At 45.1% G+C, this 25807-nt stretch overlaps 1 protein-coding gene and 1 long non-coding RNA gene across 2 annotated transcripts in view; one reads left to right on the plus strand and one right to left on the minus strand.

Annotated features, from left to right (window-relative positions):
- MREG (melanoregulin) overlaps nucleotides 1-1039 on the minus strand; it is a 55542-nt gene extending 54503 nt beyond the window's left edge. Inside the window, exon 1 of the mRNA XM_070618235.1 lies at nucleotides 467-1039. Within this exon, the coding sequence (XP_070474336.1) occupies nucleotides 467-561 (95 nt within the window). The 5' untranslated portion in view covers nucleotides 562-1039. The remainder of the gene's footprint in view (nucleotides 1-466) is intronic.
- Nucleotides 496-9815, plus strand: LOC103543636 (uncharacterized). The gene is made up of 3 exons (XR_011539748.1): nucleotides 496-655; nucleotides 1356-2059; nucleotides 4885-9815. It is a non-coding gene; the product is annotated as an uncharacterized lncRNA (long non-coding RNA).
- The last annotated feature ends 15992 nt before the right edge of the window (nucleotides 9816-25807 follow it).

Raw genomic sequence — 25807 nt, forward strand, 5'->3', positions numbered from 1 at the left:
GATATTTCCTTGTGCTCAGTCACTGAAATTGTCTTCTTTTGATAATAAAATTGAATGATAAAGTATCCAGCTTTTTTCCCCCGGGGGAAACAGAAACTCGCATTGCTTCTTTCACTGAAATATACCCATCAAACGCACAGTCACAGTAGTATTTAATCGCACTCCTAAGCAAACTTCTCTCCGTACTTGCCTGCCTGGGTATTGCACCCGATTTCTCGGTACTTTTCACAGGCATCCACCAGGGTCTCAGGTACCTCCTAGGATTTGTGCTTTAGGCAAAAAATTTCACCCGAAGAACAAACCCAAGGAGCACGCTAACCTGTAAGAGGCTAAGAGGCTTAGCTTGCGCCTCAGTGTGACCTTAAAGCCAGCCCGCCTCCCCAGCTCAGACAAGCACACAGGTGTCCCACTCCGCGACGCCCAGCGGCGGCGCGGGGACCCCAACCAAGGCCAGGCGCGCACCCACCTGACCAGGGGCTCCTTCTCGGGCACGCCGGGCTCCTCCAGGCACTTGCACGGGCAGCAGCAGCACGCGGTCCGCAGCCAGTCCCTCGGCCCCATGGGGAGCGAGGTGCCCCTCCGGCGCCGGGAGACTCCGAGAAAGCGGCGGCGGCGCGCGAGCGCGGGGGGGCGCGGCCACCCGGCCGGCGTCCAGGTGCGGGGACAGTTCGGGCGTGGCGGGCCGGTCCGTGCGCATCACGCCGCGGCCGGGGACGCGGGCGAGGCCGGAGGCGCCTCCGCGGCCCGGGGTCTCAGAGTGGCGCGCTCTCCTCCACTTGCGTTTTGTTTGGGGCGCGTGTTTTGTTGGGGCTTTTTTTTCCTCTTTCTTTTAATTCCCCGGGCGCAAATGGGAGCGCATGCGTCCCTGAGACGCTCCGCTGCTGCCCTCTAAGGAGGAAGCAGGGACTCCAGCCAGATGGCAAATCCGAGGGCACCGCCGGGCGCCGGGTGGGGGGAGGGGAGAGAGCCCTCGAGTCCCAGAGCACGAGGCTGGGGTGCATCTATTCATACGTTTTATTGGCTTCGCTCCTCGAGGAAATAAAAGTCCTTCTTCCCACCGCCACCCCAACCCACACCCCATGCCTTCAAAGCAGAGTTTAGGGCGTATTTTTAACATCTCAGCCCCACACAGAGTAAAAGTCAGCAAGAGAGTGTGGATCGACGCATTAGAGAGGGGAGTTTTTTTAAGTTCTATATTCACAATGATTCCCAGTCCTTGAATAATCTCCTCAAAAAAGACAACCTACCGTAGTTTCCTGTGATTCTGCAGAGCCATTTCTGTGTTTATGTGTTTGTTTATGCTTGTACAAACTTGTAAGGATATGTACACATATCCTTCTCTTTTACCCAAACAGTGGCGGACTCCACACATTCCTGCCCATGGCTCGTCTCACCCAGTGCGTCTTGGAGCGTGTTCGGGGTCAGCGCTGGACGTCTTCCTCTCATTTTAACAGCGGCGTATCGCGCAGTTATTGAACCAGACCCGCACGGGTGGGCGTGCAGGTTCCTTCTGGCCTTTTGTATTGACATAATGCTGCATAATCATGCTGGAACTATGCGTTTGGACATGTATATCTGCTGAATAAAATGTTTGGCCGTTGAATTACTGGGTCATAGGTAGGATGCCTTTTTTAATTCTGACGGATCTTGAGAAATTGCCCTCTGAACAGGTGATTCTCATTGTCACTCTGACCACTGACGGCATGTGAAAGTATCTATTTCCCCACGCTCCACCAACACAATGTGCTGTCTGACAGGGTGCCTGAGAAAGAGGATGGATTCCGGGGGCCCTAGAGAAGTGTGGTCCAGGAGGAAGAGTACTAGGAGATAATGGAATGTGAGAACTTGGACTTTGCAAGGACTCTGGATTTCGCTGCGTGTGAGCTGAGCAAACTTCGCAGGTTTTTGAGGAGAGGAAGTGAGGCGGTCCACCTGGATGGCAATAGGATCCGTTGGCTGCTGTCTTGAGAAGAAACTGGGTGCCAAGGGCTATTTTAGGGAGATGCAAGTGGAAGCCATTCTAATGGCCCAGGCAACAGATGACAATGGTTTGCACCAGGTAGGTAGCAATAGAGGTGGTGAGAAACGGTTGGACTCTGAATGGAATTTGAAGGCAGAACCAACAAGATTTACTGAAGGATTGGAAGGAGGGTGTAAAACAAAGAAAGAAAGGAGTGACTCCAAAGTTGTGGGTGTATAAGTGGTGAAGGTTGAATTGCCATTGACCAGACAGAGAAGAGTGTGGGAGGAGCAGGTTTGCAGGGGTAAGGAGGAAGAGCAAGAGTTTATTTTCAGAAGTGTCAATTCTCATGGATGGTGTGTTAGCTTTAAAAGTGTGTTACTCCACCTAAGTTTGTCCTGTTCTGACTACATTATGAGGCAGGACACTTATCAAGGCCATATTCACTGAGAGGCTGGCTGCTGAGGGATAAGAAAGAATAAGAGAAGGTCCCTGGGACCCTGACTTAGTTGGGGCTAAGACGGGCTATGGAGGTGTTATAAAAAGCTAGTAGGAGCCAACGGGGTTGCAACCGTCCCCAGGCAGCACACGGCTGCGGGATCAAGCCAGGCGCCATGTCGTTTATCACTTGCAACTGTGCCAGGCTGGAGGCCGAACGTTGTTCTTGACAGCAGACTTCCTGCTGGCCGGGCAGTCCCCTTGGGAGAATGCACTCCCTTCTGGAATGGGGTGTCACATTTGAGCAATCCACCTAGGTTCAGGGGGAAAGTGGTAGAGGGAGCTGCCAAAATGTAAACTCGCCCGATAAGAAGATGAAATTTAGGATGTGACAGTTCACGTTAACTATTTGAGTTGGATTTGTTAAGAATGACGACATCAGAGAAAGCTTTCAGTTCCTGGAACATACAGGCGCTCTGGCTGCCCCTGTGCTGACTTCGATCTTAGACAAATCACTTAATTTTTGTGAACCTCAATTTTCTAATCTGAGAAGTGGAGATGATCAGTCCGGCTCTACCTACTAGACACAGTTGTAAGTCTCAAATGAGAGCATTTGAAAACTATAAAGCACTGGGGCCAGCCCGGTGGCAGAGCGGTTAAGTTTGCGCACTCTGCTTCGGAGGTCCCGAGTTTGCCAGGTCAGATCCTGGGCACAGACTTACGCACTACTTATCAAGCCATGCTGTGGCAGGTGTCCCACATATAAAGTAGAGGGAGATGGGCATGGATGTTAGCTCAGGGCCAGGCTTCCTCAAAAACAAACAAACAAATAAACTATAAAGCACTCTAGAAATATCAGAATTCAACACTATTGGTTAAATCCAAATAATATAGGCCCTTTGGGCAAATGTCAGTCCCAGTACTACTTGGCGCACATATGACAATATTTCTTTTCACATTTGTACCTCTGCAATGTGGGAGCATCTTTTATGTGGTCTGTTTCAGACAGGATATTTCTAGAAAGTCATAGAACCATATCTATTTAACAAACATGACCAGGAGATTAATGCTTGCCTTACTAAGAATCACGTGTACTGTTTTCCTGCTCTAACAATTGTTAATGTTTTTCTTTAAAGCTAACTTTAAATTTGAAAACTTATAAATGAAACATTCCTCTAAAAAATGGAAATAATAGTTACAGTTCCTTCTGACCACCATCTACAATCCTGTCTCCTTTCTACCCTCCCCAGGGCAACCACTGTTGTCAAGTGTGGTACAAACCTTTTTCCAGACACATGTACACATATGTGCCCCTGTGATGTATATATAGGATCACTGTGTGTGTTGTTATTTTTGGTAGTGAGTTTTGTTTTAATATAAAAGGTATGCATTCATCTATCTGCAAGCTTTTTCCACTTAATAATATGTCCTGGTGATCTATCCTTATTGGGACACATAATACTGCCTCATTCTTTTTAACTGATGTGAGTATTCTATTTAGTAGTTTTCTAAGGATTATTAGATCTGTGTGTTCATAGCACTCATCTTCCCAGAAGTTGACTACCTTCCTGATTTCCCTGTTTGTTTGTAAACTGGACCAAATGTGGCCAAACCTTCCAGCTTCAGCTTCTAGGCGGCTGAAACCACATTTTGGCAACCCCATTTCCTGTTTCAGATATCACTCGCAGGCTCTCCTTCTTTTAGAGTGCTGCTAGATTGTTCCTCCTGCCCAAGCTGATGCCAACACCACCCACCACAGGCAGCAACATCTGACATTTACCAAGAGCCCCTGGGCACCTGATGTCGGGGGAGTAGGCAGTCCCCGGGGGAAACTGGTGACTCACAGAGCCATCAGCTGCTTGTTTTCAAGGCAGAACTGCTGGCCCTTATTTTTAGATTTCTCTACAGTGCGGAAGACTCTAGTGTCTGCTTTGAAAACAACTAGTATAGTTTGAAGTCCTCTCTCTTTAAGAATTTACTGATGCCTCCTGAGAGTTGGAGGAAAATGCATGTGCAGGGTGGGAAAAATTAGACATCAAAATACTTATGCTCCAACAGCACATCATTAGTGCATTCCACAGAAAAGCTATGCTTGCAGCAATTGCACAAGCTGGTGTCATTCCATTATTTATTCAACAAATATTTATTGAGCCAAGCACTGGGGATACAATGGTGAACTAGAATGTAGGTTCCAGTCATGAAGACAGGAACTTTGTTTTGTTTTTGCAATATCCCAGCCACCTGGAATAGTGCAGACCCATGGTAGGGAGTTAGTAAATAGAAGGATGTGCCGTTATCACAATGTCTAGAACAGTGCAGGTACGTGGTAGACACTTCATAAATGTGTTGAATAAATGCATAAAAGCAGGAAAAGAGCTGTTTAGTGAACCAAGAGTTTGTACAAAAAGTTATTTTTAATTTCTGAAGTCTATTTATGAGCTGCCCAAATCCAGTAGAGAAAAGCTAAAGAGCCTCGTCTTCCTTAGAGAAAACGGACATCTTCTGAAACAAGCCAGGACCCTGAGCCAGCATCGCCACTCACCCCAAGCAACCCAAGATGGACACCCGGCATGCCTCCTATCTCTGGAGAGGTCACCTCGGGGAGTGGAATGACTGGATGTCACCAAGGTAAAAGCCAGCCAAGGGTTCCCATCGGGTCTCCTGCTTCTGTGTCCTGCTTTATGCCTCCCGTCCTTATGGTAACAGCGCCTTGCTTTCATTTGAAGAACACCCCTCCAGTCCCATGGGTTGGACACAACAATGAATGTACACCCCCCTTCCCTCACCCCTACCTGCCAACAAGGGGTGGGCATGTGACCCATGTGGGCCAATCAGACACTCTTCCTGAAATCTGCATCTTAAGGACAAGGACCCAAAGATGGAACATGGCTGGAGTTGAGACATGAATTATTTTCAAGATAGCATCTTCAAGAGAAGGTCTAACAGTAGTTGCTATTTAGATGCCTGGAGCTTTCCTGTTCCAGCATTTTCCAAAATCTAGTTGTTCTAGCTGTTTAGTTTTCCCATCATTCTGTGAACTACTCCATCACTTGTCAATCATTTTTTTTTTTTTTTACTTAAGTTAACTGGATTCTGAACTTTCAGACTCAAACCATACAGTCCCACTGAGAGAGCTTAAGAGGCAAGAAAAGGGTAATTGTGACGAGAGAGCTAATTATAAAAGAGCAGTTCTATTTCAGGCCAGACACAACAGTCCAAAGTTTGATTCAGTCAGGTGAGATTTTTATTTCTGTTTCTCTGCGTGGTTTCTCCTCCCCAAAGAGAAAGAGATCCTATCTGCCATCTGAGAATCCTGTCATCGCACCCTGTGGTTTCCCATAATGCAAAATACCTTCTACATTTTCAGACTGTTTTTATTTGGTGCAGTCCACTGATCGATTTCACTTCCTTCCCTCCCCCCAAACGTGGACTCTGAGAAAACCCTAATAATCAGTCTTTGCTCATTCTTCAATTTCAAGTGGCAAACACCTTGGCTCTCCTCAAAATTTAGCAGAGATTCTTTTCTAAACTCCTTCATACTTGAGAATAAGTCTGCCCTTTCAAAAGGATGTCCTTGGAGAGAATAAAAATACACGAGGGGGGTTGGCCCCGTGGCCGAGTGGTTAAGTCTGCGCGCTCCGCTGCAGGCGGCCCAGTGTCTCGTTGGTTCGAATCCTGGGTGCGGACATGGCACTGCTCATCAGACCACGCTGAGGCAACGTCTCACATGCCACAACTAGAAGGACCCACAACGAAGAATATACAACTATGTACCGGGGGGCTTTGGGGAGAAAAAGGAAAAAAATAAAATCTTTAAGAAAAAAAATACGCGGGGGAGGCTAGAAGAGGTATAGAATATATCAGGAGCTTCTTCCTCAAGAAAACTTGCTTCCTATAGCTCCACCATGAAGGGGCTCCAGCCCTAGTGTGTGTCAACTCTAGCACTTTTTTGTCTAGATTTTTGTGACCTTTATCCTCTGGGTATTAATCAGTTCCTAATTGTGAATCACAACACCATCACTCAAACTGGTTTAAGTATAAAAGGAAATTTTTTGGCTCAAGTACCTGCAAAAGTCAGAAGTTACGCCAGCTTTAGACATAACTGTATCCAGACACTCAAAAGATAAAATAAGGGTTGGTTTCTGCCACAGACTGAATGTTTGTGAATGTGTCCCCCACAAATTCGTATGTTGAAATCTAATCCCCAATCTGATGGTATGTGAAGGTGAAGCCTCTGGGAGGTGGTTAGGTCGTGAGGAGGGAGCCATCTTGAAGGGGATTATTGCCCTCATGAAAGAGACCCCAGAGCTCTCCCTCACCCTTCCACCATGTAAGGGCACAGCAAGAAGATGGCCGTCTATGAACCAGGAGGCGGGTCCTCACCAGACACTGAATCTGCTGGCACCGTGATCTTAGACTTCCAGCCTCCAGAACTCTAAGAAACAAATGTCTGTTGTTTAGAAGCCACCCAGTCTGTGGTATTTCTGTTATTGCAGCCTGAACGGACTAAGACAGTTTCTTTTCCTCCCTGGGCTCTGAGTTGGTGACACTCTCAGGCCCCCAGTAGCTCTGGGTTTCACCATCTTTTCCAGTGATAATCTCAGCAGAAAGAGAAGAGTTCCTTCCCGCTCAGTTGATCAACAGACCTGGGCCCGACTTTCATTGGCCTGAAATGGAACCCACTGCTCATTCAGAGGGAGGGAACGTGCCTCCCGAGCAGGCTTGAGTCTCATGCATACCCTTGCAGTGCTCAAGTGAGACAGGAAAAGCAAGCCAGTTGGACTAACAGTGGGAGAGTTTCCTAAGGAAAACCAACTGGAGCCGCAGAAAGGGGAATGGATGCTGGCAAAGCTAAAACAATGCACGTCCACCCCGTCAGTAATGGCAGCTGCTGATGCACTGGTTCAACACGGTTGTGTGTTTCCAAGAGCTTCTGCCATCTGGGATGGACAGAAAGGCCTCCACAAAGAGGAGCTGGTCCATGACCCTGTAAGCCGAAAGCCCAGCGACTCAGACTACAGGAGTTTTCCAGGAGGGACTTCAGAATCCCACCGCATCCCCTAAAAGTTCAAACAGTGAACCAATGAGTTCAGCAACATCTACTCCCAAAACCAAACAGAAAGGGAGAAATTATGTCACTGGATGGAAGGGACTCTCCCATGAGGCTGTTGGCACAGGTGGAGTTTCTCAAAGGGTCACCCTACACACCTGCACTAGAACTCTGGGGATCCTTACTGAAACTCCAGATTCCTAGCCCTCCTTGAGATCTTCGGAATCATAAGCTTTGGGGCTGAGCCGCCAGAGGCTGCGATTTTCTCAAGCTCCCACGCAGGGCCGGGCTTGGGTGAGGCACCGAGGGTGCACCATTTAAGGAGGGGCTCACTCTCAGGGCAGACCCAGCCCTGCACAGCCCTGAGAGTGACGGCTGCTGAAATGTTGCACGCCAGGCCCCTCATTCCCCTATCCTACTCCCAGCCCTGCTCCCAAGGCTTGGGAATTCTGAGGTACGCTGTTATGGACTGAACTGTGCCCCCTCCCAATTTCCTATGTAGAAGTCCTAACCCCACTACCTCGGTATTTGAAGACAGGGCCTTTAAAGAGGTGATTAAGGTTAAACGAGGTCATTAATCCACCATGACTGGCCTCCCCATAATAAGGGGAGATTAGGACGTTGACACAGAGGAAGGACATGTGACGACAAGGGGAGAAGACAGCCGTCCACAAGCCAAGGAGAGAGGCCTCAGAAGGAAACCAACCTGCCGACGCCGTCATCTCAGACCCCCAGCCTCCGAGCTGTGAGAAAATACGTCTCTGTCACCTGGGCGCCAAGTGTGTGATGTTTGTTCTGTCAGCCCCAGCAAACTAATACAGGTGCCAATGGCCAGGCTGGTAGACGCCTGGGCTCCGGCATCACAGAGCCTCCGCGAGGCTGCAGGCAGGGTGAGCTGAAACAGTACATGGCGACCAGGCACTGCAGGTCATGGACAAGAGGAAGCGCTCTGCAAAGGCTGGCTGTCGTTACTCTTGTCAATAAAGTACACACACACTGGTCAGAGCCTAGCCCATCACCCTCCATAGCCAATTGTGACCACCTAAGGTTATTCCACTTAACTCATATTTGTTGGGTGTCAGCTGTATAAGCACGGCGCAGTGCTCAAACTCTCGTGGAGCACAAAGATGGAAAAGAAGCAGTACTCATCCCAGAGCAAAACTGGAAAATTACAAACTGAAATGGTCTGCACTCATCTGTGCCCCGAGGCACCCGTCGTCTTGATTCCTACGGTGTGTCCTCCGTTGCCTCACCCTGCCTTTTCGATGTTGAACTATCCTGCCGCGCCTAATTCTGGTCCTACATTTAGCTCTCCAGTCGTAGTTAAGTCTCCTCTGTAACACGTTTCAGACGCCCAGAACAGTCTCATTCTCAGCCCCTTGGATGTGCCCTGGAATCCCACCTCTTCCTCTGGAAGACCACGCCCCCTACAGTCCCAAGCATTCTGCACGCTCCGAAGTCTCTCCCTCTTATACGTAACTGAAACAAACCTCAACCTGGAGCCATCAGTCATGCCACGCTTGTTCCTACTCCAGTCAAACTCTAACTAATAACCATTTATTAAGCACCTGCTGCATGCAAGGTGACACAAAGTTACAAACTAGGAGAAGACATGCATCCAAAGCCATAACATTGGAGAAATCACGAGCACCATTCCTATTTGCTGTGAAGGCCCCCAAAGGTTTGCCTCGAGTTTAAGCCCAGGTCCTAGCAATCTGAGTGTTAATAGATAACCAAGTTTATGCCAGCGGGTTTTTAATTTTCCATTCATTTATATTACTTCTTGCTCCGTAACACTCAGAGATTCATAAACAGGCCAGACCCGGCAACCTTTCCATGTGAGTTCTGCACAAGTAACAGCAGCAGGTAAATCTCCCTGAGGGTTGTGTATACACTCTCCTGTAGTTCCTGCTGCCACCTCGTGGGCTTCCGTTGTAAACGCACTGCAGTTTCTTGGAGATGGGGCTGGGGATCTGAAACGGGCTGGAAAGCTTGCTTTCACTCAACAGACAAGCGGCTGCGGCTACAGTGTCTGTGAGATCGTAAAGGGCCGTCGCAATATTCAAATAGGAGGTTGAACCTGGCTCCAGCTGACCGCTAACCTGTTGGGGCGATGCTCACTTGAGCAGTCGGTCAAGAGGTGCCCAACACCCTGGTTATGGTTCTACGCTTCCATTTGATGTCATAAGCGTTGCTACTTGATTTATTAGCCTGAAAACCGTGGAAAAGTACAGAGGCCATTACATATATTTCTTAACTTATATAAAGGAAGTAATTTAAATAGATGACGAAAATTGAAGAGTGTGTGTTTTTCAATTTTATTATTTATTTTGGTTTCTATCTACTTAAATAAATCCATCTTGGAAACAGTTTGATGGCATAAATTAAATGGTGGGAGCGCCGTTCCCCAGAGAAAGAGCTGCCTCTGGGGAAGCACGTGCGTGGGCCGCTTTGGCCCTGTCGCCATCCCCTCCGATGGACGGCTGGCACTGTCTTGTTGGGCACAGTAACGGAGGCAAAGCGTGAGTCGGGGCGCAGAGCTGGGAAGGGAGCGGCCGGGCAGACAGGGGGAGCAGGAGCCGAGAGGCGAGCAGGGGAGCGCGGGTCCGGGAGGGCTGGGCGGTCCCCCGCAGGGCACAGCGCTCAGACGGGGACAGGTCACCCGCTCAACAAATCGAAGGATGCCTGATGTTCTCCTGGGCCCGCGCTGAGGCCCCTTTCAGTCCGGGCCCTGAACGCCCTTCGGTGACCTTGTGAGGTTGGCTAAGTCTCGTCTCCGCTCCTCTCCCACAGCGCCCAGCCCCCAGGCTCTGCCCTGCTCGCCCTTCTCTCCGCCTGGCTGTTTTCAGTTTGGAAAGCCCTCGGCACCAGGTAGGGATTGCACCCGAGCCACCGTCGTCTGTCCCGTCTTTCCCGTGCGCCCCACAAGACGAAGCGTCCTGTTCTAAGGCCATAGGCTACTCCGACTGCTCGCGAGGACGCCTCAGTCCCAGGGAGACCCAGCCCTGCCCACGCTGTATTAAACAGTGATGGTTCTTTGCCCTCAGAAAACGTGGTAGAAAGATGAAGAACGGGTATCACAGTTTGACCCCAAATTTGAGTCTATCTGCTTCAAGATTCCTGGCACCACTGGTGTCCTTGAAAAACTGAGAGAATCCTTGAAAATGCACATCTTGGCCAGACGGGAGAATGATTTCTGCAGGAAAGACTGACAAATAAAGGTAAAATCCTTAGTCGCCCCCTCCCCACAGATACCCGGAAGAGGCTGCTTTAAAGACCTTGAGGGGAAAACATTAAAAACTTGGAGACAAGATGTCTAGTGCCCACAGCAAGCCTCCAGCAGCAAAAGAGCGAACTCCTCAGCTTGGAGGCGGTGGCCTTCCTCCTCCACTGCAGCACCTGGTGTCACCTGCAGGAGACCTGGCACCAGAGACTGGGCTCCAGATAGAGTCAGCGGACAGGAGGTTTGGCAGGGAGTGCGCAAGGAATCAGCACCTGCAGAAGAGAAAGGAAGAGAAGGGCGCGGGACTGGGCCTCAGCCAGCCCTCTGGAAAGTTCTAGACATAGAAGGACCCTTCTAAGCTGTTCTGGGTTGGTGTGAGAGGACTGCGCCTTTCCACCCCATGATAAGCAACCTCTGGGTGAGGGCCCCCTGAGAAGAGACTATGACCTCGGGTAGGGCAGCTCTCTTTGGCTGAGCTTGTCTAGGACGGGGACTGACAGACAAGGGTTGTCTGCTGGAGCACTGCCAGCACCTGGCCCAATAATGCCTTCCTTCCTGAGGGAGGATCTGTGTGGCACATCACAGCATCCGCCGTCTGGCAACCCTAGACCTAAATCCATCCCTGTGGGTTGGTAAGTGAAAAAAGGCAGACACGAAAGGTCACATAGTGTATGAATCAGTTTACGTGAAATATGCGGAACAGGTAATCCACAGAGACGGGACGCCGAGTGGTTGTTGCCAAGGCAGGAGGGAGGGAGAATGCGGAACAACTGCTTAATGGATACAGGGTTTCCTTCTGGGAATATTTTGGAAGTGGACAGAGGTGGTGGTTGCACAGCACTGTGAATGTACTGAATGACACTGAATGGTTCATCGAAAAATGGTTAATTTTATGTCATGTCAATTTCATGCAAAGTTTTTTAAATGGATTAAAAAATCCCTCTTCCTTGGAAGCAGTCTGTTATATTAAAATTAACCCTCTATGGTGGGAGCCTTCACTTTGGAGTAAAGGGAAATTATCAAAATGTTGTTACTCTGTCCTTGGTGTAAACTTAGGTTGTACAAGGCAAGTTGGGTGAAACCGTCTGTATTTAAAATCAAGCATCCTATTCAAGTAGCAGACGCTAAATAGATACAAAATTGTGTTTAACTACAAGCAACTCATGTAAACGTGGGAGGTAATTCCTGTTTACAAGTAAAGAATATTTTCCCTCAAAAGGAATTTGAAGTGTTGTGATTCATACAGGCTTAAAAGTTAGTTGAAACAAAATATGATGTTCAGGGGCCAGCCCAGTGGCGTAGTGGTTAAGCTCGCACACTCTACTTCAGCGGCCCAGGGTTCGCAGGTTCAGATCTTGGGCATGGACCTAGTATCGCTCATCAAGCCATGCTCTGGTGGCCTCCTACATAAAATAGAGGAAGATCGGCAACAGATGTTAGCTCAGGGCAAATATTCCTCACCAAAAAAGAAAAAAAATGATGTTCAGACATTCCAGGGCCTCCAAAATGATTAGCAATTTGGAAAGGCACACTTCAAATAATTAAAAAAGTATTTGATGAAAATCCTCTATCTTTTATTGATAAAACGTGAAGAATTCCATCTGAATATTTTGCTTTAATCTGTTTGGTGACAGAAAGACAGAATAACATTGTGAATATATTTGTTTAAAGCTAAAATTTATGTGAATTAAATTATGTGTAAACAAACAGCACCTTCACCCCCATGACCACCCCACCAGTATTACCCAGCAGAGTCTTTAACTCCAAAAGAGAAATTTAACTTTGAGATAAAAAGAATAGTCTCAAAACTACAAAATAATTAAGATACTAGGACCTTCAAAGAAGGAAAAGAAAAAGGAAACATCAGTTTAAAATTTGCCTAAAATAGCAAAAATCCTTGTTTTAAACAAGTGACAGGCAAACCAATATCCCCTCCGTCATTCTCATTTATAAGTTTCACTGTTTTTCTAAAGCATTCTAAATTTGAGAATTTTGTATAAAATGCTTTCTAAATTTCAAAACATTTAAAATCTATCTCATAATGAAATTTTAAATTTTAATATTTACTTCAATTTTCCAGAATGCAATTTTCCTTTTTTTTTGTCTTCAGTACCATTACTTTAGAATGAAAATTTAAATTTTGAGGCATGTCATTTTGAATTCCATACAAGAGTGTGGATTTCTGCACTAAAATTAAATTGCTAAAGCTTCATGTAATTATGGTATAAAACATAGGGTTTAAATTGAAATCAACTACATTTGAAGCGTGTTACGTTTCTAAACCAAATGTGTCTCTCTCTCTTTTTTTCTTTTGGTGAGGAAGATTGGCCCTGAGTTAACATCTGTTGCCAATCTTCCTCTTTTTTTTTTTGCTTGAGGAGGACTAGCCCTGAGCTAACAACTGTCCCAATCTTCCTCTATTTTGTATGTGGGTCGCTGCCTCAGCATGGCTGACACATGCTGTTGGTACTGGGATCCGAACCCACGAACCCAGGCCACAAAAGCAGAGTGTGCTGAACTTAACCACTATGCCACAGGGCCAGCCCCAAAAATGTCTTTCTTTAATTGGTTCCCAAAACCTAGATAACCTGAATATATATACAAATCAATAAAAAAAGTTTCCATTTGATCTTTCTAGGCAGGATTTAAACATGTATTAGCTGACATTTTTCCAGTAAGTGTGTATAAATTTAATTCTATTTTATCTTGATACATATACTCTGGATGTTTTCTCAAATGTACTTAGATTTTGGAAATTTGAATTCAGATAGCCTTGAGGTCATGCATGTTTGAATTCATCCTTGGTTATCTGAGAAATTGGAATTCTACCTTAGAGTTGTCTATAAATAAAATAAGGATCATATACCTTAAAATGGCTAAAATGGCAAATTTTATGTTATATATATAGAAAATAAGGATCTATCTATCATCTATCTAGCTATAAGAGAAAAAGAAAGAGAGAGAGACAGGTGTTCTGATGATTTTCCCCATCAAAATATAGAACTAAGTGGAGACCACTCAACAGATGCAACTCTGTGAGCGTTTATATATCATAGCAATTCCAATCAAAATACTAGAACACCCGAAAGACATATTATATTCTTAATAATTTACTTTTGAAGTAGAAGGATGAAGGTAGCTTCATGGAAGGGGATGTGAAGAAGGATTCAGGCTGCCGAGTGGAGGCAGCAAAGGCCGATGATGACGCCCAGGCAGAAGGGTGATAGGCATCTCCATGGCCTCGAGGCTGCCCCTCGGGCTTACGGGTCTAGAAACTCAAGCTTCTTATCCCTCTCTCCAGAGTTCTCAGCATTCAAAGAGGAGTCATGCTCACAAACTCACCAGAAGTTGAAGTACATGTTCTAGACTTAGACAAAACACTCAGACTGGCTGAAAATTCCTGTGGGCTAGCTCAGCCCAGTATTTCCCTTTAGGCAAAGCTTCACAGAAAATCAAATTTTTAGATTTTTTTTTTTTGGACATGGATTCAGAGGAAAGGGAGGTGGTTTAACAAATTTAGCTCTGAGAGTCTGAAGCATCCTTCTCCAAAAGAGGATGTACGCACCAAGCAAACCAAATGTTTGTGGTGCACGGATGGCGCCTGTCTTCCAGCCTGTGTTACCACATGGGCTCTTATGCTACCATGTGGGGCCCCTCGCACGTTTGAGAGTCACGTGTTCTTCTGTTCACATTAATATTTTCAATCAGATTAAAATTAACTCTTGCTGCAAAATGACAGGATAGTTTGGAATTTGCTCTAAAATACTTATAAATCAAATAGGGGAGAGAGAAGAACAAATTTGGAAAAATATAGATAATTGTTAAAGCTGGCTAATGGGTATTACTGCACTATTCTCTTTACTTTAGCGTGTGTTTGCATAGTTCCATTAAACATTTTTTTTTAAATTATCTCTTGATGTCTTGGTGCTGGTCTGTCTCTCTCAGGATATTGCAGTGGTTACAGACTCTGATGTTAAACTCCTTTAGTTCAAATCCCACATCTGCCATTTGCTAACTGAGATGTTAAATGGGTTACTTGACCTGTTTGCTCCAGTTTTCCCAACTGTAAAATGCTAGGACTAATGAACCCCACCTCGCAGGTTTCGTAAGGTTAAAGTGAGATCGTGCAAGGGAAGTGCTTGGCAGCGTCTGGCACATGGTAACCACTCTATAAATGCTAGCTAGTGTTGTCCATGTATTGAGTCTATAGATTAATTCTATTGGCAATTTATTTCTGCTCTCCAGTTTGAACTCACAAGCCAACTACAAGGCCCATTCCTACACACACACACAGAGAGAGACACACACACACACACTTTGCTTGCTCATCAAACTGTTCTCCCCCGTATCTCACTGAAATCTCCGAGTGAAAGAGTAAGAACTAACGAGGAAGAATCAGATAAAGGCATCCACGTTGCCCCATCCCCTCATCTCCATCCCAACCACATGGAAGAGGGCTGGTTGCTCAGGCCCTTCTCCCTCCCTTCCACAGTCAGTCCCACTAACCCCAAATCTAGACTCAATGCCTCACAGGTGACTCTTCTCCCAGGAAGAAATACATTATTCCTCTCTTCTTGGTTCATCTGAAAACAAGAAGCCAAAGAAATCTAACAAAATAAGCTTTGGTATGCAGTTTTTATTTCAGAAGGTTAAAATGCCAGGGTAAGAAATTCTGTCTTACATCTACTCTGAATCACCCATAGAAATGGCCACCTTTTAAAAATTTGCTATTTGAGTCCATGATGATTATTAGCATTTGAAAAAGGTGATTCTGTTGAATCATACTTAGAACTACAAATTCTAACTGAATTTGTGACTCAATCTAGACAAATGAAAACAAAAGCTTAATGGTCCAAAATATTCAAGAGAAATAAGGAATATTGTTTTCACTTTGCTGATTTGTTTGAGTTTTTTCTAAATTTACTGATTGAATAGTATTTCCTGATTGAAACACATGAACTCAGGTACATCAGTCCTACAGGAATGGTTGGGCTGCTATCCATTTCTTGCAACCCTACATGTTGACTCAACTGACTTGTGATGGAGCCAACTAAGTGATAATGCTGACTAGCACACTGTGGGAGGCTGGCCAGGAGCACATGGGTTATGCCCAGGGCCTGCAGGGCAGAATTCAGGTCAAGAGGCAATATCTTTGTACCACCAAATACATATTCCATTTGGAACCTGATCTTCCACTCCCTCTGCCTCACCTGTATACTCCCATAAACCACAGATGTTCAGTGAAACCCCCGCCCTGGTTCTCCCAAATAACCTTTATTTATAATCAACTAACTCGTCCTCATGTTACCCTCTCTCCAAGTAATTAATGAGACCATTTTTATTTTACAATTTTTTATTTTGGGAATTTCCAAACTTACCCAAAGGTAGAGAGAATAGTAGAATTAACCATATAATGTATAATGTATCTGTCACCCAGCTTAAACAATTGTTACCATGTTTCCAGTCTCATTTCACCTGCTCCTCTCCTCTCCCCCATTTTTTTTTAACTGGAGTATTTTAAAGCAAATCCCAAATGCCAACATTTCTTCCCTAATGGATTAGGACATTTTTTTAAAAAGTAACTGCCAGAGTGATGTCAGCATCATGGTGGAGTGAACTTGCCCAGGATTCTACCCCCTCCAACATACAATGAAAAGGGACATTCATACTCCAACAGAGGACATCCTAACACAACACAAAAACGTTGGAGAGACACACGCAGCCATACAATGGAGGGCAGAGAGACTGGAGCCCCCCTTAGAAGAGCTGGCATGGGGTTAGAGAAAACTTCGCTCCCTCCCCCAACACTGTGATCTGCAACCGTGGGAGGATCCGTGAGGGAAGGAATGAGGGAGGGGATGTTCGTTTGCGGGAACATCAAGGATGCCGGAGGGTCTGTGCAGCCTAGAGGGAAGACCTCTACGGGGAAGAGAACTTTCACAGGGGGTGACCTCATCAAGCCAATACCCCAGGAGAGCAGATAGTGAAAGCAGAGTGAGAAAACCCCAAGAGCATGAAGGAGAAAGTGCCCCTCCCCCCACCTATCCACTGCAGCTCCACTGCCTGGGATCTTAGCTGAAGGCAGAGGGCTCAGAGTATGCAGCTCTTGACCGCGACCCAGTGGTGATAGGCAGTAACTGCAACCAAATCATATCAGGATGCATAAGACAAGACCCACCCCCTCTAGCAATACCAAACATTATATCAAATCTCCAGACTAGAGAGAAAACAATAAGTACCTGGAAGCCAGTCCTGAGGACACAGAAATATGTAATCTAAATGACAATGAATTCAAAATAGTTATCAAAAAACTCAAGGAGATAAAAGAGAATGTAGAGAAACAATTCAAAGGGTTCAGGAGCTACTTCACAAAAGAGATTGAAACTATAAAGAAGAATCAATCAGAAATATTAGAGATGAAAGACACAGTGGAATAGATAAAACAAAATACGATTCCCTGAATGCTCGAGTGGACATCATAGAAGAGCGAATCAGCATAATCAAAGACAGACATGTTGAAATGCTCCAGACAGAGGAGGAGAGAGAACTAAGGCTAAAAAGAAATGAAGACAGTCTCCAAGAAATATCCAACTCAATTAGGAAATGCAACATAAGAATTATAGGGATTCCAGAGGGAGAAGGGGAGGAGAATGGGGCAGAAAGTGTGTTCTAAGAAATAATAACAAAGAACTTCCCAAACTTGGGGAAGAGATGGAAATCTGTGTGGAAGAAGCTTCCAGATCTCCTAGATATGTCAATGTAAAAAGACCTACTGCAAGACATACAGTAGTAAAACTGGCAAAAATGAATGACAAAGAAAGAATACTAAGGGCAGCAAGGCAGAATGAAATAACCTACAAAGGAATCCCTATCAGGCTTTCAGCGGATTTCTCTGCAGAAACCTTACAAGCTAGGAGAGAATGGAACGACATGTTCAGATCTTTGAAAGACAAAAATTTTTAGCCAAGAATACTCTATCCAGCAAAAATATCCTTCAGATATGATGGAGAAATAAAAACTTTCCCAGAAAAACAAAAGCTAAGGGAGTTTGTAGCCATGACACCCCCCCCCCCAAGAAATCCTCAAGAAGGTCCTAACATCTGAAAAATAAAAAGGGAGAAAGGGGTTACAAAGCACAGAATAAGGAGATAAATAGGTAGACAGAATCAGAATAGGATAGCAAATACTCAAGTATAGCATTAAAGATAAAGGGAAGGAAAAAACACCACAACACCAAAAACAAAGACAATCTTGTCATTTTAACCACAAACTCACAACAAAAGATGGAATAAGATGTGAGAAAAACAATTTAGGAGGGGAGGAGGAAAGGGACTGAATCAGTTTAGACTAAGGAAATAAGAGGCCATCAGAAAATGGACTATCTTATACACGAGATTCTGAATACAAACCTCATGGTAACCACTAAACAAAAAAGCAGAACAGAGACACAAATAATAACTAAGGAGGAAAAAAAAGAAACACAGCATTAAAAACTACATAATTCAATGGGTAGACCAAAACACACAGGACAAGAAACAAAGGAAATGCAGGAGAACTGGAAAATAAGTGATAAAATGGGAGCATTAAGCCCTCATATATCAATAATCAATCTAAACGTAAATGGATTGAATTCTCCAATAAAAAGACACAGTGTGGTGAGATGGATTAAAGAACAAGACCCAACAATGTACTGCCTCCAGGAAACACATCTCAGTTCCAATGACAAACACAGGCTCAGAGTGAAGGGATGGAAGACGATAGTCCAAGCTAATGGCAAACGGAAGAAAGCAGGTGTCACAATACTTACATCAGACAAAGTAGACTTCAAGATAAGACAGGCAAAGAGAGACAAATAGGGGCAGTATATAATGATCAAAGGGACACTCCATCAAGAAGAAATAATACTTATAAATATCTATGCACCCAACACAGGGGCACCAAATTTCATGAAGCAACTATTAACAAACCTAAAAGAAGACATTAATAATAATAGTAGGGGACCTCAACACTCCACTCACATCAATGGATAGATCATCCAGACAGAAAATCAACATGGAAACGGTGGAATTAAATGAAAAGCTAAACCAGTGGGACCTAATAGACATATATAGAACACTCCATCCAAAAACAGCAGAATACACATTCTTCTCAAGTGTGCATGGGGCATTCTCAAGGATAGACTATATGTTGGGAAACAAGGCAAGCCTCAATAAATTTAAGAAGATTGAAATAATAATAAGCATCTTTTCCAATCATAATGCTATAAATTAACTGTAAGAAAAAAGCTGAGAAAAGGACAAAGATGTGGAGACTAAACAACATGCTATTGAACAAACAATGGATCATTGAAGAAATTAAAGGAGAAATCGAAAAATATATGGAGACAAATGAAAATGATAACATACCATAGCAACTCATATGGGATGCAGCAAAAGCCATATTAAGAGGGAAATTCATCACAATACAGGCACACCTTAACAAACAAGAAAAATCCCAAATAAGCAATCTCAAAATACACCTAACAGAATTAGAACAAGAACAAACAAAGCCCAAAGTCAGCAGAAGGAAGGAAATAATAAAAATCAGAGCAGAAATAAATGCTATTGAAACAAAAAAGGCATTAGAAAGGATCAGTGAAAGAAAGAGCTGGTTCTTTGAGAAGATAAATAAAATTGACAAATTCCTAGTCAGATCCATAAAGAAAAAAAAAGAGAAAACTCAGATAAACAAAATTAGAAATGAAAGAGGAGAAATAACAATGGACACCACAGAAATAGAATGGATTATAAGAAAATACTACAAAAAACTATATGCCAACAAAATGGATAATCTAGAGGAAATGGATAAATTTTTAGACTCTTACAACCTCCCAAAGCTGAATCAAGAAGAAACAGATAATCTGAATAGACCAATCACAAGGAAAGAGATTGAAACAGTAATCAAAAGCATCCCAAAGAATAAAACCCCAGGACCAGACGGCTTCCCTGGGGAATTCTTCAGACTTTCAGAGAGGATTTAATACCTATCCTTCTCAAGCTATTCCAAAAAATTAAGGAAGATGGTACACTTCTTAACACATTCTATGAGGCCAACATCACTTTGATACCAAAGCCTGACAAGGACAACACAAAAAAGGAAAACTACAGGCCAATATTGCTGATGAACATAGATGCAAAAATCCTCAACAAAACTTTGGCAACCCGAATTCAGCAATTCATCAAAAGGATCATACATCATCATCAAGTGGGATTCATACGAGGGACACAGGGATGGTTCAACATCCAGAAATCAATCGTGATACATTAACAAATCGAGGAATAAAAACCACATGATCATCTCAATAGATGCAGAGAAAGCATTTGACAAGATCCAAGAGCCATTTACGATAAAAACTCTTAACAAAATGGGGATAGAAGGAAATTACCTCAACATAATAAAGGCCATATATGACAAGCCCACAGCCAACATCATACTCAACGGGCAAAAACTAACACAATCCCCCTGAGAAACAGGAACAAGACAAGGATGCCCACTATCACCACTATTATTCAACATAGTACTGGAGGTTTTGGCCAGAGCAATTAGGCAAGAGAAAGGAATAAAAGGATCCAAATAGGGAGTGAAGAAGTGAAACTCTCACTGTTTGCAGATGACATGACCTTATATATAGAAAACCCCAAAAAATCCATCGGAAAACTAATAGAAATAATTAACAACTACAGTAAAATTTAAGGATACAAAATCAACTTACAAAAATCAGTTGCTTTTCTATAATAACGAACTTACAGAAAGAGAAGTCAAGAATACAATTCCATTTACAATCGCAACTAAAAGAATAACGTACCTAGGAATAAATTTAACCAAGGAGGTGAAGCACTTATACGATGAAATCTATAAGACATTACTGAAAGAAATTGATAATGACATGAAGAGATGGAAATAGATTCCATGCACATGGATTGGAAGAATAAACATAGTTAAAACGCCCATACTATTCAAAGCAATCTACAGATTCAACACAATCCCAATCAGAATCCCAATGACATTCTTCAGGGAAATAGAACAAAGAATCCTAAAATTTATATGGGGCAACCAAAGACCCCAAATGGCTAAGGCAATCCTGAGAAAAAAGAACAAAGCTGGAGGCATCACAATCCCTAACTTCAAAATGTACTACAAGACCATAGTGATCAAAATGGCATGGTACTGGTATAAAAACAGGCACACAGATCAATGGGATAGAACTGAAATTCAGAAATAAAACCACACATCTATAGACAGCTAATCTTTGACAAAGGTGCCAAGAACATACAATGGAGAAAGACAGTCTCTTCAATAAATGGTGTTGGGAAAACTGGACAGCCACATGCGAAAGTATGAATGTAGACCATTATCTCACGTGATACACAAAAATAAACTCACAATGGATCAAAGACTTGAATATAAGTCCTGAAACCATACACCTCCTGGAAGAAAATATAGGTAGTACACTCTGACATCGAACTTCAAAGGATCTTTTCGAATGCCATGTCTTCTCAGACAAGGGAAACAAAAGAAAAAATAAGTGGGAGTTCATCAGACTAAAGAGCTTCTGCAAGGCAAAAGAAACTAGGATAAAACAAAGAGACAACCCACCAATTGGGAGAAAATATTTGCAAATCATATATCTGACAATCTCCATAATATATAAGGAACTCACACAACAATAGAAACAGCCTGATCAAAACATGGGCAGAGGAGATGAACAGACATTTTTCCAAAGAAGATACACAGATGGCCAGTAGGCACATGGAAAGATGCTCAACATCACTCATCGTCAGGGAAATGCAAATCAAAACTACACTAAGATACCACCTTACGCCTGTTAAAATGGCTCTAATCACTAAGACTAAAAATAACAAATGTTGGAGAGGGTGTGGAGAGAAGGGAACCCTTACACACTGCTGGTGGGAGTGCAAACTGGTGCAGCCATTATGGAAAACAGTATGGAGATTCCTCAAAAAACTAAAAATAGAACTACCATATGACCCAGCTATCCCACTACTGGGTATCTACCCAAGCTACTTGAAATCAACAATGCAAGGTAACATACGCACCCCTGTGTTCATTGCAGCACTATTCACAACAGCCAACACTTGGAAACAATCCAAGTGGCCATTGACCAATGACTGGATAAAGAAGATGTGGTATACATATACAATAGACTACTACTCAGCCAGAAAGAAAAAACAAAATCATCCCATTTGCAACAACATGGAAGGACCTGGAGGGAATTATGCTAAGCAAAATAAGCCAAACTGAGAAAGACAAACACCATATGATTTCACTCATATGTGGAATACAAACAAACACATGGACAAAGAAAACAGTTCAGTGGTTACCAGGGGAAGGGGCAATGGGGTGTGGGGGGTGGGCACAGTGGCTGAAGGGGAGCACTTATGTGGTGACAGTCAAGAAATAATGTACAACCGAAATCTCACATTGATGTAAACTATTATGAACTCAATTAGAAAACAAGTAACTGCCATGCCAACATCATGTCTAACCAAATGACCAGTAATTCTTTAATATTATCTACTCATACGCAATCGATATTCAAATTCCTCAATTGTCTCCAGGCTGTCACGGGAGTAAGTGGTAGAAGATGGAATTTGAACCCAGGCAGTTGGACTCCAGTGGATTCTGAAATCCATAACTGATGGAAAGAGAGAATCTACCAAGAGCTCCGCAGGAATGGACAGAAAACGGCAAAATAAGCCGGGGAGAGGATGCAAGGACGCGGTAAGCAGAAAGGTGGTTAGGAAACTCAGCAGGGTGGCCTCCACCGGAAGGCGTTTCCAAGGTGTCTCCTTTTAGGCACCTGACAACCTCAAGGAGAGCAAATTTGGACGCTGCAGGTGGAAGCAGGTGGGAGGGCACAGGAGGAGTGAGAAGACCCCCGGGAAGGCAGTGCTGAAGCCAACAGCATCAGGACTTGGCAGGTCCCCACGGTCTGACTCCCACTAGGCAGACTGCAGACGTGCCTGTCACTCGACGTGGACCGGCTGGGCGAAAGCTGACACTGACCCACAGGGCCTTGGTGACCATGCAGATCATAGATAGCACTGTCCACAAGATAAGATTTAACTGTCCCTTTAGATAACTGTCTTACAAGGGCAGGCTAATCACTAGCTTTTGACCTAACAGACCTTCTTTGAATATGGTTTCGAATCTCCCTGCTCGTGGGTCTGATTTCAAGAGGCAGCTACTTCAGTGAAGTGAAACCGTTGTAAACAGGAAGTGCAGAGGAAATGCTAAGAGGAGAAACCAACTCAGAGGCCCGGGGTTCGCCGGTTCGGATCCCGGGTGGGGACATGGCACTGCTTGGCATGCCATGCTGTGGCAGGAGTCCCACACAGAAAGTAGAGGAAGATGGGCACGGATGTTAGCTCAGGGCCAGGCTTCCTCAGCAAAAAGAGGAGGACTGGCAGTAGTTAGCTCAGGGCTAATCTTCCTCAAAAAAAAAAAAAAGAAAAAAGAAACCAACTCATGTTGAAGCTTTGCAGCCAGGTCTTGGAATCCCAAGACTGCACTGCCCCCAACAGGCTGGTGTTCCATGATTAACCACAAGGTGACACTTTTTTGGAGTCAAGCCCCTGAATAGTGTTAAAAATAAACGGGCCAATGGTAACTTTTACAATTACAGGATATAGTCATGTGGCAGCTGTGAAAACACACCACTTAGCTCTCCTGTGATGGGGAACATAGTCGACTGACCAACAGCCCCAGCCGCTGCCCTTCTGGCTCCACCACAGCATTCACCTGCCAGCTGCTCCCAGCCAGTGGCCTAGCCCAGCCCAGCTATTCATTTAGACCTATTCCTGTGAGCTGTGGGGCTGCGCCAATGGGTGGCTTTGGCTCAAGGACTTGCCATCAGCCTGGTGGATGCTTTCTTGGGCTATTCTGCAGTCTCTGATTCTTCCCTCCCTCTCTCCCTCACAGTGGTCAGAGCTCGGTTATTGCCGCATTCAGGGCCAGCCCTGTAAGACAGCAGAGAGGGAAAATCTTTCTAGGAGGCAATCTGTGGGTGGTACACCTGGCATCCACACTGGAAAGAAAAGCAGCCCGAAGTGAGAATGCATACAGATTCCTGAACCGTGGCCCATGCCCTGGGTGTTTGTTCTGGAACCTGGAAGGAAAAGGACTGAAAGTTTGGGAAGCAGGAGATCCGGGATAGAGGCACACAGATAAACACAGGGGCGCGGCACAAAGTGTTATTTTCGTCTCACACAGCGATGTCCCCCAGAAAGCACCCATCGTGGAAGAGGCACAGAACACCACGTAGACAAAGTGACTCGGCCAGTTGGCGTGACCGGGCCTTCCTCGTCGGCTGCCAGAATTGGCATAATGGGCTCACGAGTGGAGGAGAGCCACAGACGGCCCAGGAGCATGGACTCCCACTTAACCAAGCTGATGTAGTTAGTGCGTCTCTGAATGTCCAGCCTGTCCACAAGAGAGACCAACGGCGGGGCCCAGAGATGGCATTGTTCCCTTCAGGAGCCCAGCGGGCCATGGCCTGAGGGCAAGCCCACAAGTGGGCCAGTTATAGGTTTAGACTGCTCCTCCGCTCTGTGAAAATGGATCTGGGCGCTTGAAGGAGCTTTTCCTTTGCCAGCCAGCAACTGCCGCTGTGTCGGGAGAGGGAGACGGAGAGACGCGGCAGGAGGACAGGTGTCTGCTCCCAGACTGCAGGGGCTGGCCGTCCTGGTCCTGGGCAGCTGCTCCCGGGTGGGTGCCTCCTTCAGGCAGTTCTGCAGGAGGCCTCTGGGAGGAACTCCTCCTGTGCAGTTTTCCCAGCATCCTAGCGGGCAGGTTGCAGGCAAGTTCCAAAGGGCAGGTTTCTAGCAAGTTCCACCAAGAGAGCACCACAGTAATGGTTCTGCCATCAAATGAGCCCCAGCCATGCCGTCCCAACAAGGTCCGGGTGTCTGCCCAGGGGTGGGAATGGGGGGGAGCGCTCTTCATCTCAGCCCTGTTAGCGGCTTAGCAACTGCTCCTTCTGCCTGCTATTCCCGCATTCTTTAAGGTTCTCCTTATCTCCTACGAGTCAATCCCTCATTACTCCAATCCCGTTACAGTTAATAATTCTGTACATTAAGCTCTCTCTGTTCAAATGACTGGGTGGCATCTGTGTCACTCCTCACAGTGACAGCTACCACATCCAGGTAAGAGTTTGCCTTTACTGCTGGCAGGGACACAGATGCCAGGGCCTTCTGGGGAGCTTATACAAAGCCTGATCCATAGGCACAGGCATAGGTCTCCCGGTACCCGCTTGCTCCACTGTGACTGAGTGCCTGTGACGTGCCCCACTGTGACCGTGAAGGCCAGCATCCGTGGCCTAAAAGGGTATCCCACTCCTGCGATCCACAACGCCTCCTGCCCACTCCTCTCCTTTTCCTTCCTTGCCGGGTGTCAGACTCGCATCAGTCCAAAGGCTCTGGCTGCCTCCTCAGGCTCCCTGCCCTGCATCCTCCACAGGCACATTCCCCAGTGGGTCTCATGGACATTATTCCGTCTTGGCGTCTGCTTCTGAGGACCTGAGCTAACACAAGCCACGAACCAAAAGGGCAGTGTGTGTGGGAGGGACAATCCACAGGGGTCACGTTAATCCACAAACTCCTTTAACATGAATAACTGTAGAATTGTTTTGTTTTCTTCTAGATGTCTTTTTCTTCTTATATGCATTTAGCACTGTGACCTTATCCTTAACAGCACTTAGAACATTTGGGAATTTTAAACTGCTGTGTGTGGTTTGATTAATGGTTCTCTCTCTCTCTCTTGTAAGCTCCTCGAGAGCAAGGTCCACGTGCATTTTTTCCACTACTGCACGCCCAACTCCTACCATAACGCTGAACACATATTAGAGGCTCAAGATTATTAACTGAATGAATGATTAAGCCTGGTCAGGAATGTTCAGTCTACAGCAAAATTTACTTAGTAGCAAAAGAACACAACTGACAGGACACCATTATGTTACATATAGAAATCCTGGAGAGAGCAGACTTAGAATTCTAGAACACAGATAATGATCAGCTGTCCAGTGACAGTCTCACAAGATCTAATACGGAGTTGTAGCTAAGTGTAGTGCTAGCAGGGT

Source organism: Equus przewalskii, chromosome 5, assembly GCF_037783145.1.
Source record: "Equus przewalskii isolate Varuska chromosome 5, EquPr2, whole genome shotgun sequence".
Classification (NCBI taxonomy): Eukaryota; Metazoa; Chordata; class Mammalia; order Perissodactyla; family Equidae; genus Equus; species Equus przewalskii.